The 19,332-nt window shown below is 40.2% G+C and overlaps 2 protein-coding genes across 2 annotated transcripts; both read right to left on the reverse strand.

Moving 5' to 3' along the window:
- Positions 1 to 1,758: 1,758 nt before the first annotated feature.
- On the reverse strand, positions 1,759 to 4,363 carry LOC102717988 (acid phosphatase 1-like). Its single transcript, XM_040524459.1, has 2 exons — positions 3,888 to 4,363; positions 1,759 to 2,322 (listed from the first exon to the last, which is right to left on the reverse strand). The coding sequence occupies exons 1-2, from the start codon at positions 4,319 to 4,321 to the stop codon at positions 1,938 to 1,940; spliced, it is 819 nt and encodes a 272-aa protein (XP_040380393.1). The 5' UTR covers positions 4,322 to 4,363; the 3' UTR covers positions 1,759 to 1,937.
- Positions 4,364 to 15,095: 10,732 nt separating this feature from the next.
- On the reverse strand, positions 15,096 to 18,755 carry LOC102718268 (stem 28 kDa glycoprotein-like). The gene is made up of 2 exons (XM_015837423.1): positions 18,315 to 18,755; positions 15,096 to 15,784 (listed from the first exon to the last, which is right to left on the reverse strand). The coding sequence occupies exons 1-2, from the start codon at positions 18,749 to 18,751 to the stop codon at positions 15,382 to 15,384; spliced, it is 840 nt and encodes a 279-aa protein (XP_015692909.1). The 5' UTR covers positions 18,752 to 18,755; the 3' UTR covers positions 15,096 to 15,381.
- Between the last annotated feature and the right edge of the window lie 577 nt (positions 18,756 to 19,332).

The following is a 19,332-nucleotide window of genomic DNA, read 5'->3' on the forward strand; positions in this document are numbered from 1 at the left end:
GCTTCTCTCATCCCTTCTTTGCACTAGCTCATCCCTAGCTCTTGTAGTCTATTCATATTATCTTATTATACATATTCTAACTTTATAAGGTGTATCAATCAGTACTGTAACTATACAAAAAGCATTTGGTGTATTTGTACCTCATCCAAACATTTGATTTTTTGTTTTTGGCCACTTTTGCTGGTGCGTGGTAGCTGGGTTGCTGACTAAAACGCATCATAGCAGAGGATTTTTTGGGGTTACTGAATGGCAGGACGACTTACAAAGTCGGCCGGAATCTCCAAATCTATCGGATTAATTGCCCTGAAAATAGTAAGAAGGGGACTTGTAGTGCACTCCATGGAATTAACGGCAGAGGCGTCCATGGTGTTAGCGTTCTGTTGGTGTCAACGCAAACGTTGGTACCGGATTCGATCGATACCAAGCACCAGGCCCAGCGTTTAGGAAAATCGAAGAGAGAAAAAAAAGAGGATTGAGATCTAGAAATTTATTCGGTCTCAAATAGTTCGATTCCCCGGTTCATTCAATTAAGTTCCTCGTTAGCAGCAAGACCAAATTAATAAAAGTGCCCAAATACAACCTCCATGTCCCATAAGAGTAAACTAATTTTTTAGTTCCTATAAATTTCAATGTTCCCTCCCAATTAGCTTCACTAAATCTCTCTCACCCTCATCTTTTGTTCTCTTTATGCTTATAAGCCAAATTTAAATATTTAACTTCAAATTTTAAGTTTATTTTTAGATTTTTCTCATCATAATTTATTCTCATTTTTTTCTTTTAGATTACTAACAATACATATATAACAATTTCATTCATAAATTATTTTGTCTGCAAATATATCATTTAATTTATTTTTGCTAAAAAAATGAAAACAGCTAGCCCTCTAATGGCACGCATTCAACTAATTTGGGCCTGACCCAAATTGCTCCCACCCAAACCCTCAACAAATCCTCAGCAGGCCATGGGACATTGGACGCAGCCGAGCGACGTACGTGATGGTGATCCAGTCCGGAAATGCGGCCTGCTGCACCGTATCTCCGTGTTCTACTTCCGTTCCTCCTCGCCAGCCACCGCCATGTCTCTTTCCCACCAAACTTTATTTGGATCTTGCCTCTTTAATTCGATCGGGAGGTCATGATCCATGAGTGAATGAGATTAGCATTGATTGCATAAGGGACGGAGCTAGAATGAAATACAGCGCAGTGTCACTTATTTTCTTTTTAGTGCTTATAGTTAAGTTTATGTTGCTACGGATGTTTAAATTTAAATTAGGAGGGGTGCTTATATGGTAAAAATATATAAACTTTAGCTAAACAATTTTCTAGACCGAGTTCCTGAAAACCCTCTATCCTACATATAGCTCCGCCCCTGATTGCATCGACACTGATGCCTGATGCCTGCTTCCCCTTGTGCCCCGAGGGCTATCAGTGTCAGTTTGAGATCCTGCATTGATAAGCCCTCCTCATCATTGCTAAAAAGTATCAATGGTTGAATAACCGACACCAATGAGTCATTTGAAACCGACACTAATAATAGTTTTTTTAGCACCGTTAAGGCGTTAACGTCATTCAGGTGGACGTGTTGGACAAACAAACCGCCATGCATGGAGGCCACCATGGACAATATTGTCCATACGTGCCATCAACAACGTCTACTCAATTTCCACATGGATATATAATTTCCATAATCAAATGTGGATAAGCACTACATTGACTAGAAATAATCTCAGATCTTCATCGTAGAGCCGAGCCAACAACATTTCAAGGAAACGATCCATATATTATTTCGTCCATGATTATTACAACCACTTCATGACAACCAAAGCATCAACAAAGGCAACAGGGAACAAATTAAACGGATTCATCATTCATGGACATCTCGTACGTATATACGTGAGCAGCGGCGGCCGGCGGCGCCGGACGGCCGGAGACGCCAGCCTAGCTGACGTAGTACATGGGGTCAGGCAGCTTGAAGGTGCGGCTGCCCTCCGGCGCGCCGAGGATGTCGCTCCACTGGTCGCCGATGTTGCCGACGATGGCGTAGCCGGCGTCCACCAGCTTCTGCCGCTCGCCGGACTTGAACGCCGCTCCGGCCTGGAGCGCGCTCGTCGGCTTCAGCAGCAGCTTCTCCCACATGGAGTAGCCCTGCTGCCGGAGGTTCTTCTCCGTGGCGTCCCTCAGGTACTCTCTCCGGCCGGTCAGGATCACCGGCTTGATGCCGAGCTCCAGCAGTCGCTGGTACAGCCGCAGTGTCTCCGGTAGCGCCGGCGCCGTCCCCTCCGCTGCGTAGTTGATGAAGCTTGTGTGGTTGAACGGCTTAGCTCTAATTAAAGAGATTAGTAAAAATAATCAATTAATATCTCCGTATAAACACATTTAATTTCATAATTAAGCCATATACTTTCTCAGTACCTCGTCCCCAAAAGAGCGACTACTTTAGCTAATTTCAGACAGATCATTACTAACGTGCTCTTATCTCGTATATATAGATAGATATCGGTGCTGCTTTCGTCCTATAAAAATTAAATTTAAAAGGAGACATAACCACTATAAAAATTAAATTTAAAAGGAGACATAACCACTGAATACAACAAAATCTGGATTGATGATTTTTTTTTTCAGATTCACTGTACGAGGATGTCCTCGCATCCTCCAAAATTTGGTTTACAAGGATAGGAGCACGTAGCTACTGTAGCTGTCTGCAGGTCTCACGTCGTGTTAAGTGCATGTTTGGTTCCCTCGATTTTTTTTAAATTCCCGTCACATCGAATATTTGAGGAATATTTAGAGATATTAAATATAGACTATTAATAAAACTCATCTTATATTCTGGACTATTTCGCGAGAGGAATCTATTGAGCCTAATTAGTCCGTGATTAGCGAATATGATGCTACAGTAAATATTTGCTAATCATGGATTAATTAGGCTTAAAAAATTTGTCTAATGAAATAGTCTTTATTTATGTAATTAGTTTTATTATCAGCTTATATTTAATACTCCTAATTAACGTCCAAACATTCAATGTGACAAGAGACTTAAAAAAAATCTCTCATCCAAACAACCCCTAAATAGACTACGTACTCCCATCTTTCCTCAACACTATCAGTTGTCAGGTCCAGGTCCAGGTGGTAGCAGGGTCTAATTCACCCTTGGCCGGAGCCTACGACAGCATAATTATACGGACAAAATATTTTCTATCTTATTGACTTAATTTTTTAATTTTTGATAAATGTGAAATTTCTAGCTATTTGTACCTATAATTATTGTTGTTGTTGTTAGGTGAGCCATCGATTAGTATATATTTACACGGTATGAATCCAATTAGACAAGGAACTGTAGGAATTATTTGACGATTTTTTCAACTTTCACCGCATCGCATTTTTGGTTTCTTCAATATATACTTGTACACAAGCACAAAACGTAGCTAGGCGCTGGCCGGTTTCATTTTATACGTTTATAAATTGTATTCACCTACGCACTATATAGTTCATCATTGTTTAACCCTTGATTAGCATGCACCAGCCAAAATATCTTCGCTGTTCATATTGTATTGTGGGTGGAGAAACAACATGGTCAGTCTGTAAAGTAAATAATCTGCACACAAATACACGAATTCCATACAGTGTGTGTCTATATATATATATATATATATATATATATGTGTTTTGTTGTTTTTTAATAAGCAGTAAGAGTTCTGCAAGTGGTTGCTGTGTGTAGGGTAGCAGTTGCGCGCCCATGTTTATCTCCCAATGTTTGCAAAAAATTGAAGTGTAAGCTGGTAATCCCAGCAACAAATTTCTATGCTTTCAGTAAAAGCTGGGCTCATCCCGAGCCTTTTTATCTAAAAAAATAATTTGATGTACTGCATAGGGTATATATGTACGCACCCGAAACCGTAGTTGGCGTAGTAGGGGAGGTTGGACAGTGTGGTCTCGTCAACGTCGAAGATCCAGACCTCCTTGCCGTTGCCGGCGAGCTGGAGGGTCTCGGCGTAGGCGACGGCCTCGTCGACGACGACGGCGGAGTCGCGGCGGTAGTGGCCGCCGAGCATGTAGTGGCCGACGTAGCCCTCGCACTTGGCCGGCACCGTCTCCCAGTCGATGATGTTGTGCGCCTCCACGCCCAGCCTCCAGCTGTCGCAGGGCAGGCCGGCGAGCTGCCCGGCGCCGGAGCCCAGCAGGGGGCGCAGCGCGTGGATTAGCGGCGCCACCACCTCGTCCTCCAGCCTCTCCGTCGGCACCCGGATGCTGATGTCCCACGCGCTGCAGCTCGCCGCCGCGGAGGCCAGTAGGAGGAGGAGAAGCAGCCTCGCCGTCGCCATCGCCGTACTTTTTTTTTGTCGCGTGGTGCTAAGCCGCGCTATGAGTTCTGAAGGAGAGGGCGTGATAATGCATGGTTTATATAGCAGAGGAAGGAAGAGGAGAGGATGGTGGAACCCACCTGTCAGCACATGAAGCGAGTTGGCTTCTCTATTACTTCCTCCGCCTTATACCCGTACATTATATTGGCTCCGTCCCTAAACGTTTGACATCGTTAACTTTATTATATATATTTCACTATTTGTCTTATTTAAAAAATTTATATAAATATTAGTTATTTTTTGTATCATTTCATTTATTATTAAATATACTTTTATGCATATATATAGTTTTACATATTTTATAAAAAAATTGAATAAAATAAATGGTCAACATGTGTGAAAAAGTTAACGGCATCAAATATTTAGGTACGGAGAGAGTATAAAACTAGTAGTCATGCACGCACTATGCATGTTGATGTAAAATTTATCCGTGGAGTCTTATGTATTAATAGTTATAAAACAATAAATTCTTTATAAACCACTTATGTTGACATAAAAAATAATTGAAATGAGGGTTATATTCAGTGACAAATAAACAAAAGCCATCCTGCAGGATCCCTTTCGTTTCCACTGCCATTTCAAAACGAAAATATAAAAAAACACTAAGATTCACTTCTCACTTATTTTAAAAATAAATTATTATGTACCATCACAAGTTAATTCTTCATAACTATTTCTTCTAAAACGAGCAAGAGTCATCCTCTCATCATAAGTATTGACTGTGAGGCAGCTTAATCACAGGGGAAAAAAAAGAAGAGATGACAGTTCTCCATCTGAGATACAAAGAGAGACTTAAAAATATGCATCATGAGCTCAGGAGCCTTCTTTGCTACTTTGGTTCTTCCTAATTATTGAAGCCTAAACATGGGTGACAATTTTGCAATAGTGAAGACAAATTTGCATCATGAGCTCAGGAATTTTCCCAAATAGCATCTAGTCTTCAGTTGTTTGCAATTTCTTTTAAAAATTTTAATGATATGAACATATTATATACACTTGTTCTTTTTTCGTGGTTAAAATTTGGCTACTTTATGGCCAAGAACAGATTATATACACTTGTTCTTTTTTTGGTTAAAAGTTTACTGTTTTGTGCTCATAAATAGATTATCTACACTTGTTTTTTCTTTCATGGTTAAAAGTTGGCTGTTTTATGGTCAAGAACAGATTATGTACACTTGTTTTTTTTGAAAAGTTTACTGTTTTGTGCTCATAAATAGATTATCTACACTTGTGTTTTTTTCGTGTCTGCAGGTTTCCTGTTTTCTCGCGCAAATGATGGTACTTGATGCATACTTTCTGAGCAAAACTGAGGCCATACCTTAGTACAATCATATTCTAAAAAATATAAAATTAAATGTTCCAAAAATGATAGAAGGTTTGTAAGCGTTTTGACATAAATAGACCATGACAACGCCCGTCGTATCCCCGTCGTCCGCGACGCCACCGAGGCAACAGACAGAACCCGACCAAGCTACAGAGGAGGTCAGGGGAGTTGAACCCATGCCGACAATGTCAGTGCTCCAGGCACAAGAGGACCCAGCTGTGGAGCCAGTCCCGGTAGGTCAACCATCGACGACGATGGCAGGCGAACAAATCGAACCTCAAGGTAAATTATAAGACAAATTTGCAATAGTGACAATTTTGCAACACCAACGTCCTGTTTGTGTTATAGGTGCACCGCAGGAACAACAGACCTCGATGTCGGGGGGGGACTAGTGCAATTAGGTCGAGTAGGAATCCTCGGACACAAAACAAATGGCCCACGACAGTGCAGGTGATAAGAGAGGTAGATGTTAGTGGTAGGCCCACAGCGCCGAGAACTGTCATAGGATGGTCTAACTACTGCGGGGTGGCGGCCCGTGAAAATTTCGGCATCCTACATAAGGATATAGGGAAGGTCTCGGAAGCCGAGAAGGAGCGAGCTTGGACGACTATGGAGAAATGGTTCACATTTCCGGATGAAGCCAAAGACAGGCTTAAGCGGAAGGCAATCCAGAAGATGGGTAAAGCTTGGAAGAATTGGAAGTCTAAGCTCCTAAACTAGTACGTCATCCCGCCCGGCAATCGTCTGCCATTCGTCGAGTACCCTCAAATTACGGATACAGTTTGGGAGCAGTTCCGCCAACTGAAGAACACCGACGAGTTCAGGGAGTCAAGTGAGGCACATCGCCGACTAGAATAGCGGAATGAGCACCCGCATTATCTGGGCACGGCCGGGTACATCGGCAAGGAGCAGATATGGGCCCAAGAGGATGCCGCCGCTGCAGCTGCGAATCTCCCCGCCCCATTCTTGGACATTCCAGAACCATGAGCTCGCAACTGGGCAAGGGCAAGAGTTAAGGTCAACCCGGAGGGCTCCATCACATTTGACAACAAAAATGATGCCGTCGTCTATCGAGACCTGGTAAGATCATACCTTAGCATAAGTAATTCCCGTTTGTACGAGGTGAAATATTGTAACAACCTTTCTTGCTTTTGTACAGTTGAATTTGGTTGCCGAACAAGCCTCACAGAGTGAGGTGGAGTCTGTGCCGAAGATGCGCGAGGATGACATTCTAACGAAGGCGCTCGGAACCAAAGAACATCCTGGCCGGACACGGGGAATCGGCGTCGACGTGCCCTGGAAGCATGACCTGCCACAGTATAGCTCGCAATATAGGAAACGAAAAGTCCAGAAGGAAGAGAGAGACGCTCGTTTAAAGGCTGAGCTTAAGGTGGAGGTTATTCAAGAGCTACAGGTAAGCATGGACGCCAAGGTGAAAAAAAGACTTAAACAGGTCCTGGCCGACATGAACATACCCCGAGGCACACCACAAGCTGTTCATCCTACTCCTCGGGCACATCATGATGCAAGCCCTATCCCTGGTAGGAGCAGTTGTGCATCCACGGAGGTGCCGGCCCCTGGTGTACCTATTGCAGCACTAGCGGCAGTGGACAATATAGAGGTAATTGATGTTTTCCTATCCAAATGTACTCCAACACCTTTGCATGTTCAAATATTAATTTGAAACTTTACACATGCAGAACATATCGCAATGTGCCCTATTGGTGAGGGTCCACCCAAATTTTGCTCAGGAAGTCGCTGAGGGCATAGCTTTCAAACCCTCCGTGACAGAAAAGATCCATGGCGCAACCCTACTATCTAGGTATGCCAAGGTGTCCATCGATTCAGTAAAAGATAACTGGTTAGCCTATCCACTACATGTGCCCCCCAACGATGAAATCATGACCTTGGGTGATGCGTGCAAGACATTCATACAGTGGCCTAAGGAAGCCATAGTTGTCAAGATGACTCCTCGTCCAAGTCGACCGACAGAGCTCACACCTCCCAAGTCTCCCAAGTCAAAGCTTTCTATCGAGGCTCCGCGTGGATCGGCAATGTCGTTACCGCATTCACCGGATGCACCTGATATGGATTTGCGCGATATTACTAAAAACATGGCTCCGATCAAGACCACAAGAAAGGCCGATAGCTCCCCACCAGTTGTCAAGGGACCACACAAACATGACCGCGGGGGTGCTAAAGGCAAGGGGAAGGTCGAGGAGTCAGCGTCGGCACCCAAAAGGGGGTAGGCTGCAACTTCAGCGGGAGACACCAAATCGAGGAAAGTCGAGAAGGCGTCGGCCCAATTTGAATTGGGCAAGCCATTGGTGGATGACCATATATTAGTCATGATGGGCATTGATTGCAGAGAGCTACATAAACAATACATGGAGCTGAGCAATGCCAAGCAGAAAATGAGGGAGTCATCCATAGTTGGACATCACGACCTCCAGCCATTCCTGTCGTCGCCTGCATATGTAACTATAGGCTTTGATGACCTCTTCGACCTGTTCAGGATCCAGAAGTTGGACACCAGACTTCTAAAATGCTACTCCTTGTAAATGCAATCCTTACTCATTTCTTAATGAACTGTCTCCTACGTAGATTAGTGCTAATACGTACATGATTTAAGCTTGTGTTGGCTTGAGAGTCGTCGCCTTGGTAACCTAGTTGGGTTCCTTGATCCATCGATGATCAATGAGGTAAATTTACGACACAGCTTCGACGACGTAGTTGAATATATGAACCGGTGTTTATAGGCCCACCAAGACAAGGAGTACATCATGTGCGCACACAACCAACAGTAAGAACACAGTACCCTTCGTGTATATTAAGTCTAAAGTTAAGGTTCTTAGTACTAATGCTAGATATCCACCGTGCAGGCAACATTGGGTTCTATTAGTTATCGTACCTAAATGGAATAGGGTCGCCTATCTTAACTCCAGTAAGACCAAAGAGTATGATTTCACTGAAATTATTAAGGCCTTAAATTCGGCTTGGGGCCCATATGTGGCAAAGGGTGGTAGGCACAAGGATGACAAGAACGAGTTATATCATGACACCAAGTTCGCATGCGCACAACAGATCGGAGACCAATGTGGTTTCCATGTGTGCCACAACATATCGACACTCCTAAGAGCGGTGAAAGATTTCGACCCTGAGATTGTTTCTAATGGCAAATAAGCTTATTTCAGTATCAATTTTATTTTTTTGAACATTTTAACCCCTGACTTATTGAACAGAAAGGTAAAGCTGGCACGAAGATTGTACCCATCAACCCCCCCCCCCTCCCGCGCTATTAGAGGAGAAGTGTGCGGCTTCATTCTTGCTGAGATAATGAACAAGAAAGGACGTTTTCACGCCACTTAGACATTTTAACTTGTTTAATTCAATGTGATGCATAATTAACCATAAACTTGTGATGTACATTTGAGCACAATACAAGTTGTCCTTGTTTTTATATTTCTGTGGTATGAATGCAATGTAATTTACTCTCATATGTATAATATTATGGTTGTTTGTTAAATTTTCTTCAATTTTGATCAAATACTAATTACGTTGGACTTTTCCATTTGTTTCTCGAATTTAAATACGACAGGTCATACATATAAAAGGTATGAATTTGTGGCTTTCATGCATTTTGCTGGGCAAAATTGTGGCATTTCAATTGTATATACAAGGTATGAATTTGTGGCATTTCAATTGAATATGTTGGGAATTACTGGTATATGTGAAGTTGGGCAATATGTCAAGTTGGAGAGAACATGTAAAGTTGGGCAATATTTGAGTATTTGTGACTTACCTGTGATTTTTACTGCTATGTATATGTCTATTCTTCAGAGGGCATGGCTAGCGAATTCTGAGGCTAACCAACTTTTAGCATTTATTTTTTTTCTAAATTTAACTTATCACTGACGGGTTAGAATTAAAATCCGTCATAGGTAGTAACTCCTCTGATGTGTTCTCGCTAACGAACCGTCAGAGGTGACTTGTCTATGACGGTCACTACCCTTTGGGCCTGTCACAGGTGTGTTACCTGTGACGGGTCCTAACTGGCAGAAGGGTACGGGCGATCAACACCTTTGACGGGCCGGAAGGTATGTACCCATCAGAGGTGTGAATCACCTCTGATGGCTTTCCACCCGTCAGAGGTGACTCCACTTACCAGTGACCACTGATCACTGACCATGACCAAAACCGTCACAGGTGAGGGTTTGGGCCTGTCACAGGTGATCATGTCCAGTGTAGTGCCAGATTCTTTTGGAGAAATACCAAAATACTTATACGTTATTACAGAGTAGCACTTAGTTTGTTTAGTTCCCAAAAACTTTTCCAAAAACATCACATCGAATCTTTGAACACTTAAATGAAGTATTAAATATACATGAAAATTAAAACTAATTGTACAGTTATGGAGAAAATCGTGAGACGAATCTTTTGAGCCTAATTACAACATGATTAGCCATAAGTGCTACAGTAACCAACATACGCTAATGATGGATTAATTAGACTCAAAAAATTCATCTCGCGGTTTCCAGCTAAAATCTAAAATTTGGTTTTTCATTCGTGTCAAAAACATCTTCGACATCCGATCAAACGTTCGATATGATTTTTTGTCAAAAGTTTTTGCCAACTAAACGCCACCTAAAATTGGAGACACCGACCGAGGTGATTGGATTGAGACAATTGAGACAGACATTTGAAATGTCATATCTCATGAATACTCCAATAATTAACATTTCAATTATTAGGTGACTAGTACCTATAGTTTTCTAGGTACAGTATATTTCTTGAGAAGCGTGGCTGTTATTATTTCTCTATTCTACCAACCGATAGTACGGTAGGAGATATGGGAAAATGCAAATATATATTTTTCTGGATGCAAGATATATCTGCCGCTAGTGTATCTACCGCGAAAAGGAAATCTTATTTGTTGAGGGTCAGCGTAATAGATATGCCACACACTCAATATCGATGCATACATATATATATATATATATATATATATATATCAAGATTAATATGTGTATCACTTAGTATAAACTATTCTACACCCCGTCACTTCCAAGGCCTCCCAAAGCCCATCTCACCCACCCCTCTTTTCTAGGCCCAAAAATCACCTCACCTTAATTAAAGGTTGGTCAAATAGTTCACCAGGTGGGTTAACCCCTTATGGGCTTCCTCTCATGTTTATCTAAGTCCAACCCTCGTCTCACAGAAATTCTGCAGTAACAGAAAAGGAAAAATAAAGTAACACGATAACTAATTAATTTGCAGTAACAATGTCGAAGTATACCCATGAGGGATTTTTTTAAAGAATTTTTTTCTACCAATGTGGTACAAACGTTTTTAAAAAAATAATATATGAGGTGAGAGATAAAGTTGTTTAAAGTTTGAAATCTTAAGAAATATCTATATGATTTGCATTAGTATACACTAATGCTATGGCAATAGTTGCAGTAACAATATATATTCTATGTAGCAATAACTCAAGTTACTATAAAATATGTGTATTGTTACCGTATAATTAAAGTAACACAGTGATATAATTGCAGTAACATGTGCGTTGTTACTGTCCAATTACAGTAACATCGTGATATAAGTGTAGTAACATCATGATCAAAGTATAATAACACGAGGTGTCACTGCATACTCCTGCTACAATACAACCAATACATGTGGGATAGCTAAAATGTTCTATTCCAAATCTTTAAAGAGCAATATCTCGTGTGTCTTATATTATTTTCTAAAACCGTTTTCACTACCGTGGGTAAAAAAATATGATTTAAAAAACTAGATCCATCATGATCGATGTTGTTAATATAGTTTATAAGGCATGTTATTGTATTTTGGATTCGTGTTATCGTACTTTTCAGATAGACGAGACTAGACAAAGGTGGGTGTGGAGAAAGGTCAAAGGACAGGTTTGACCAGCGGGCGAAGGCTTTGACCTATATATAAACTAATATGTGCACCCCTTTAGAATAAGCTATTTTATACACCCCTCTCCTCATAATACCCAAACCCACGTCCCACTCCCTTTCAGGGGCCCAAAACCTCTCGACTAGCCTCGTGTATATATATATATATATATGTATATATATATACACACACGACACCCGATATACCGTTAAGATTATTTGGAATGGGACATTCAACTATGCATAACAACCCATACAAGAAGAGAAGTGTCTAGAATAAAGGAGTAATCCATGGTTTGACCCAAGGATGACAAGATATCATTCCCTTGTTTCATACATAGGAGTTTTCTGAGTATTACTTTGGAAAAGAGTCAATCATGTCCTATCGTAACACTCCAACGAGTAAATCCATACATCCTACTCTACATGGTGAGTGTGCACATATTGTACATATATTCACATAGTATCTTACTTACACTTTTGTCATCGTTTCACGTAAAGTGTTAAACCAAATATACTATCATGTAAAATGAGTATGTAAGCCAACATAAATATATCTAAATTTTCCATGTGAGACTAATCCCAATTACAGAACTCCTGGGCCTGACGACCCTAATAGGTCGAACCAAAACGAGAACACACCAAGGACCACACTCTCCCCCCTTCAGTGTTGACGAGCTCCACATCTTACTATCACATCGCGGTGTTGTGTTTCTCTACGGGCCAACACGTATGCACACCCTTGCAGGAGTTGAGGCTTAAAGGGTTAACCCGAAGGTGTTATGCTTTGGGTGAACTGGGTATATAAATCGGATCTAACATATCTAAATTTTTCATGTGGGGCTAGTCACACCTACCAAACTATTGGGCCTAATGGCCTAATAAGCCGAAGTAGGAGAACACATATGTTGAAACACTATCTATGGGCTAGGGTATTACACTAATCCACACAGCCCACTCTACATACTGAGTGGACTATATGAACTTGGGAGCTGGGGTGTTACATATGTAATACAAGACCTTCTACAGGAGGAGGGGATGACACACATTTATATATAAGCCACAATACATTCTACACCGAGAACACTTAGGATAGAAGCGTCTTGCTAGCTGCCAATTACCCCTCCGAATATTCCGCCTGAGACTAATCTGTAGTGCTAATAATATGTGTCTTTCTTGCATATTATATTTGGTGTCATGCACCCCTGATCAATATTTTTATAAAATTCCAGTGTCATGATCCCCTTTCAGATATTCAGGTATATCTTGGTACCAGACTACCTTTCATTCTCAAATATCATACCGAGGATCTCAAATGCTGACATTGAACTAGTGACTGATCTAAATTAGGAGTTCTATGTTCTAAACATATTTTTACGCACATTAAAATTTTAAATCTTTTACACTAGAGATAGTTTTTTTTTTGTCATGTAGTTTTTGTTTGTATTGGGCCCGCTCCTTGGGTGCATATATAGTCCTCCAACACCTTAGAATCTTTGCTAAACGCAAATGTATATATATAGTATGTATTGGCAATCCTGCATGGCATGAGGTACCCAATTGTACATGTTCCCGTCCTATCATCCTAGTGGAATGAGAACTATTTGGTTTTGGATTAGCGCATGGGAAATCGGGTGTCCTCTCTCACTTTGTTTGTTTCCTTTTATAACGCTGGTGAAGATCAGGGGCTTATCTTGTAGTAATTAGTTCTAAAGATTGATTCTACTGATCACACAATAAACTCTATCTCTTATTTTTTTAATTGTTAAAATTTACCTCTTATGTTTATTTCGTGTTAGAGGATGATATTATGAATATTTCTCTCTTTCTAATTGCAATCGTATATAATCAATAAAATCCACAACATCCAGCACCTCCTGTATGGTGCCCTTGTTGGCATGATCCGGATCAATGGGAGGAGGGCTGAGAATATGGGGAGTTGTGTCAGCATATCCACCAAGTTAATTTGGTCAAATTCATCGGCTGTCCCATCGCACCATCAGTCGGAATGCGATCATCGATAGAACATTTTCAAAATGCGGCTAGTTAACATTAACAAGATCAAAGCCCTTAGGCCACGTTTGATATATAGGGTGATAAGTTAATTTATTCGGCACGAAAAACATAATAATAGATTAGTACATGATTAATTAATTACTAATTATTAAAAAATATAAAATATATTAATATGATTTTTTAAAACAACGTTCTATAGAAATTTTTTGTAAAAAATACACCGTTTAGCAGTCTGAGAAGTATGCGCGCAAAAAACAAGGAGGATAAGTTAACTAACCAGCACCAGCGAACCCGGCCCAACTCTGCTTGACTCACGAGCTACTTCATTAAGCTCGTTAGACTTGTTAACAAGCTATAACATATTTAAATGATCTCTATACTTTACAAATTTACCATTTCACCATATATTAAGATAAAAATAGACACTGACTAATAAATTACTCACTAAACAAAATAGTTTGGATATGAGTATAACACAAAGCACTGGTTAATAAACTACTAAATATATAAATACATAGTGAAATTTTGTACTGACAAGCTAAACGGGCAGCTCATGCATGTGCTGGTTTGTTAACTCACAAGCTAGTAACTTAACTCAACTTGACTCATTAAGACTATATATTCAAGTCAATCCAAGCCACAAGCTACGAATTTTTTGCAACCCCTAGTCAAACCTGAAGAATTCTAACTTAAAACAAACATAACAACTTGCTAATCCCATTTTTTGCATTTGCATATGCTTATAAGCGAATATTTAAAGTTTAAACCTTAAATGTGGAGTTAATTTTAAGGTCTTTTCATCCATATATATTTATTTCCAGCTTTGGCTTTTAGTCAATATGAACACGTATATATAAGTTTTACTCGCAAATTATTCTCCGTTTGTTAATATGTCATTTGCCCTTTTCTTTTGAAAACGCAAAAGATGAACCCCTACATGAAACAGAGGGAATAGATAATTAGACTTCATGTGACATTGTATTAGACGTGGATTTATGTCATGTCTAAATCTTAGATCTGCAGCTCATGGTAAGATGATAGTAGGTGAAATTTTTATTTTATGTTTAACCTTTTTATTTTAAAGCTAAACCTACCAAAACTTATTTGTTGATTTGAACATTTTTTTAACCATGCCTCCCTGCCTGTGTGACCAAAATAAATGTCAGATCGGTGTAAATGGTATGATAAAGTTATTGGGCAAGCATGGTAGAAGAACATTGCCATGCTAACTCCTCGTTGCACGATAGTGTTATTTGACCATACTAATTGAGGTAACATGGTTAAAAGGCTCAGTTATGAAAATAAGCTTGGAAGGGTTTAGTTTTAAAATTAAAAACTAAAAGTTTCACAAAGTTAATAAAAATCTCGTGAGTGGGATGGGTGTGTATACATCCAAGTGTGGTAATACCAACAACTAACATGTTTCTTCCTGCGAGAAGAGTAAGAACTAAGTCGAAACAGACGAATACAGGACGACATCTTGATCGATTAATTCCATCATTGTTTAGACTGAGATGAAGACAACAAGCTTGCTCAATGGTACATAGATCGACAATTCTTGTACCACTCTCAACCACGTGCTATTACTTATTATAATCGCATCTAACAACAGCTAGTAGTTGAACGAAATAAAGGATAGACCTTGAAGACTATCAGAAACGCAGTTCATGACAAGCATCAAGATCGATGAAGAGCACGTGTGACTAGAATTCATGGCAGCTCGTCACCGATGGCCACCGGCGCCGGTGGCGATCGATGACCTAGCCGATGTAGTACAGCGGGTCGGGCAGCTTGAAGGTGCGGGCGCCCTCCGGCTCGCCGAGGATGTCGCTCCACTGGTCGCCGATGTTGCCGACGATGATGAAGCCGGAGTCCTTCAGCTTCTGCCGCTGGCCGGACTTGTACGCCACCGCGGGCGCGTGGAGCCCGCCGGCGGCGCCGTGCACCGCCGGCTTGAGCAGCAGCTTCTCCCACCCGGAGTACCCTTGCTTGCGGAGGTTGGCGACGGTGACGGCCCTCTGGTCCTCGGTGCGGCCCGTCAGGAACACCGGCTTGACGCCGATCTCGAGCAGCCGCCGGTACAGCCGCCTCGTCTCCGGCAGCGCCGGCGCGCTCCCCTCCGCCACGTACTCGCGGAAGCTCGTATCGTTGTACGGCGTAACCCTGCCAGTGGATTAATTAGTGAAAAATCATTAATCAACACAGCTATGTATAATCGCGTGCATCGCTTAGCAAACTTTACTCGATTAATCACTAATCACTAGTTTGAGAGATCATTACAAATAAAGCACAATCTTTGGATAAATATATAATATTTAGTAGCTTTCACTCGATTCATCTATCGATAAATATATACTACCTCCGTCCCATAATAACCTCATTTTTCGTTTTTCCGTGTTCAACGTTTGACCATTCGTCTTATTTGAATTTTTTTGTAATTAATATTTTTATTATTACTAGATAATAAAATATGAATAGTATTTTATATATGACTAATTTTTTTAGGTTTTTGCACAAATTTTTTAAATAAGACGAATTGTCAAACGTTGAACACGGAAAAACGAAAAATGAGGTTATTATGGGACGGAGGCAGTATAATCTGATAAGAAGAATGTGTGAATATTTTTAGTACATGTTACCTACCTAGTTGTAGGGCTATTGCTAGATCATATGGTTAGTAGTAGGGCTATTGCTAGATCATATACTTACTTCCTAGTTTATTACTCACTCTGTCCCGAAACAAATCAGCTTTTTAATTTTTAGATATAATGTTTGGCTCTTCGTTTTATTTAAAAAGTTTACGATTATAATTTTATTTTTATTAGATAATAAAACACGAATAGTATTTTATATATGACTAATTTTTCTTTAAAATTTCTAGAATTTTTTCAAATAAGACGAATGGTCAAACGCTTGACACAGAAACCAAAAGGTTGGTTTTTTTGGGATAGAGGGAGTACGACACAGAAACCAAAAAGTTGGTTTTTTTGGGACAGAGGGAGTACGTGCTATACTATTGCCCATCTCTAGAATATTTGTGAAGTACTGTCTCCATCTCTAAATATTTAAGACCATTGAGTTTTTAATATACATTTGACCATTCGTCTTATTCAAAAATTTACATAATTACTAATTATTTTTATATCATTTTATTTATTGTTAAGTATACTTTTATGCATATATATAACTTTACATATTTTAAGAATTAAATAAGACGAATGGTCAAACGGTCAACGGCGTCAAACATTTAGGGACAGAAGGAGTATATGTTTATGCTCGCCGGATCCACTACTCCACATCTATGTGATAATTAAACTTTGGATTGGATGTATGACAGATAAAAATATGTACTACTCGTACCAATCAGCAGCAGATCTTATATATTTATAGTGTCCATATGCATCATGCATGGCTCCGTTCAAAACTAATTATTTCTAGCTTATTTGACAAAGGATTAGGTGGAGAAGAGAAGACTGCGACATCCCTTAATAAATGGGAAATACATAGGGTCAGACCGTAAGATGGGGATGAAATGAAAATAATTTTGAATGATACGTGATCGATGATTAAGTTGTATTGTGAAAGTATAAAAATGCTTATATTTGGTAGAAAATTCAAATCTCAGAAATATTTATATTTTGGAACAGATGGAGTATTTGATATACCTCCTCCGTTCTAAAATATAATTATTTTTTAGATTAAACTTTATGCTACAATATAAGCATTTATGTATAAATTCTTATGATTCCAATCATTATTATGATTCTAAAATCAATCAGGTGCTTGAAAAAATAACCTAATAAATTTAAAATTTGATAACTAGATGACTGCAAAAGAATTTTTGACCTTTTCATAGTTTTTACTTAATAACTGTAAATGTTTATATTTTTGGATGAGGGTAGTATATAAGTTTTTCTTACCTATGACAGCTTGGTATGGTACTCATATTAATTACTACTCCTGTCTTATCTGCCTAAAAATGGCCACAATGTGATATTTTTCTTACCCTCGCATAGATATTATGCTTAAAGCATAGTTTATATTATGCTTTGTGATGGCATGGAATATCCCTACGAATCTCACCCAGTCCTACCATATTACTACAGATATACTCTTGCTTGCACATGTACATGTTTTTTCCTACAGTTTTCAGAAAGTTTCGGTGGACTTTTTCTGCTTTGACTTCACATTTTTAATGTCCATTTTTTTCAATAATGCACAATGTAGGCCGACCTGTTGCATTTTTTTTATACCGTGTATTTTGTATTCGCATTATTAATTCAATAGTTCATCATAGTTTAACACTTGGCTAATTGTCATATCAGCGAGCAATTCAGAGTGCCGTCTCGTTTGCCTTTCATATTAATATATTATATATCCTGTCACCAGTTTGTCAGTGGATAAATGTGAGTTAATGTCCAAGCTGGAGTAGAGCGTATGTACGTACCTGCAGAAATAGGCCTTTTAATACATTATACTCAATCCGTGTTTTATACGATTACTTTTTTACATATTTCACCGTTTATCTTATTTAAAAAATATCTATAATTACAATTTATTTTAATTTCATTGTATTTACAGCTAAATGTATTTAAGTATAACGTAAATTTTTTAAATATATTATTTATTAAAATACCGCCGGAGTATATAGATATGGTGTATATGTGTGTGTATATATATTTATTATACGTACCCAAAACCGTGCTTGGCGTAGTAGGGGAGGTTGGAGAGGGAGGTCTCGTCGATGTCGAAGATCCAGACCTCCTTGCCGTTGCCGGCAAGCTGGAGGGTCTCGGCGTAGGCGATGGCCTCGTCGACGACGACGGCGGAGTCGCGGCGGTAGTGGCCGCCGAGCAAGTAGTGGCCGACGTAGCCCTCGCACTTGGCCGGCACCGTCTTCCAGTTTATGACGTTGTGCGCCTCCACGCCCAGCCTCCAGCTGTCGCACGCCACGCCGGCGCGCGCCGCCAGCTGCCCGCCGGAGCCCAGCAGGGGCCGCAGCGCGTGGATCAGCGGCGCCACCACCTCGGCCTCCAGCCTATCCGCCGTCGGCATCCGGATGCTGATCTCCCACGCGCTGCAGCTCGCCGACAGGAGGAGGAGGAGGAGGAAGAGTCTCGCCGTCGCCATTGCTGCTGTGAAGTGGCGAAGCGGGAGGAGGCCGTGGAGTTTAATAGAGGAGAGAGAGGAAGCGGGCAGCCGCTGGGTGGTTGGTGGTGGGGCCCACCTGTCAGCAGGGTGGAACACGTGGGGTGAATCTTAATTATATTCAGTGTAAAGGCTGGGCAGGTTTACACTGGACTGGACGACAAGAATGTCATCGTTATGTGCATGCTGCGTGGTGGTGATGCTCCAATAATTCAGGCCTTTTTTAGCTATAACAGCGCGGTGGTGATGCTCCAATAATTGAGGGCTTTTTTAGCCAGTTATAGCTATAGTTCCCAAGTATATATCTGCTTAATTGCTACTGCCTATGTTTCATATTGTAAGACTTTTTAGGTTTGTCTAAATTTATTAATTGATAAATATATATAATTTATATATATGTCTAGATTCATTAGTATCCATATGAATTTATATAAGGGTAGAAAGTCTTACATTATAAAACAAAGCGAGTATCATATAATCCCTCTGGTCAAAAAATAACCCTTTAGGTTTAAATCTGTATATAAGTTGATATTCTTTTGGTACTGGTAGCCATTTTGTTTCTT

The sequence above is a fragment of the Oryza brachyantha genome, chromosome 5 (genome assembly GCF_000231095.2).
Source record: "Oryza brachyantha chromosome 5, ObraRS2, whole genome shotgun sequence".
NCBI classification, from domain to species: domain Eukaryota; kingdom Viridiplantae; phylum Streptophyta; class Magnoliopsida; order Poales; family Poaceae; genus Oryza; species Oryza brachyantha.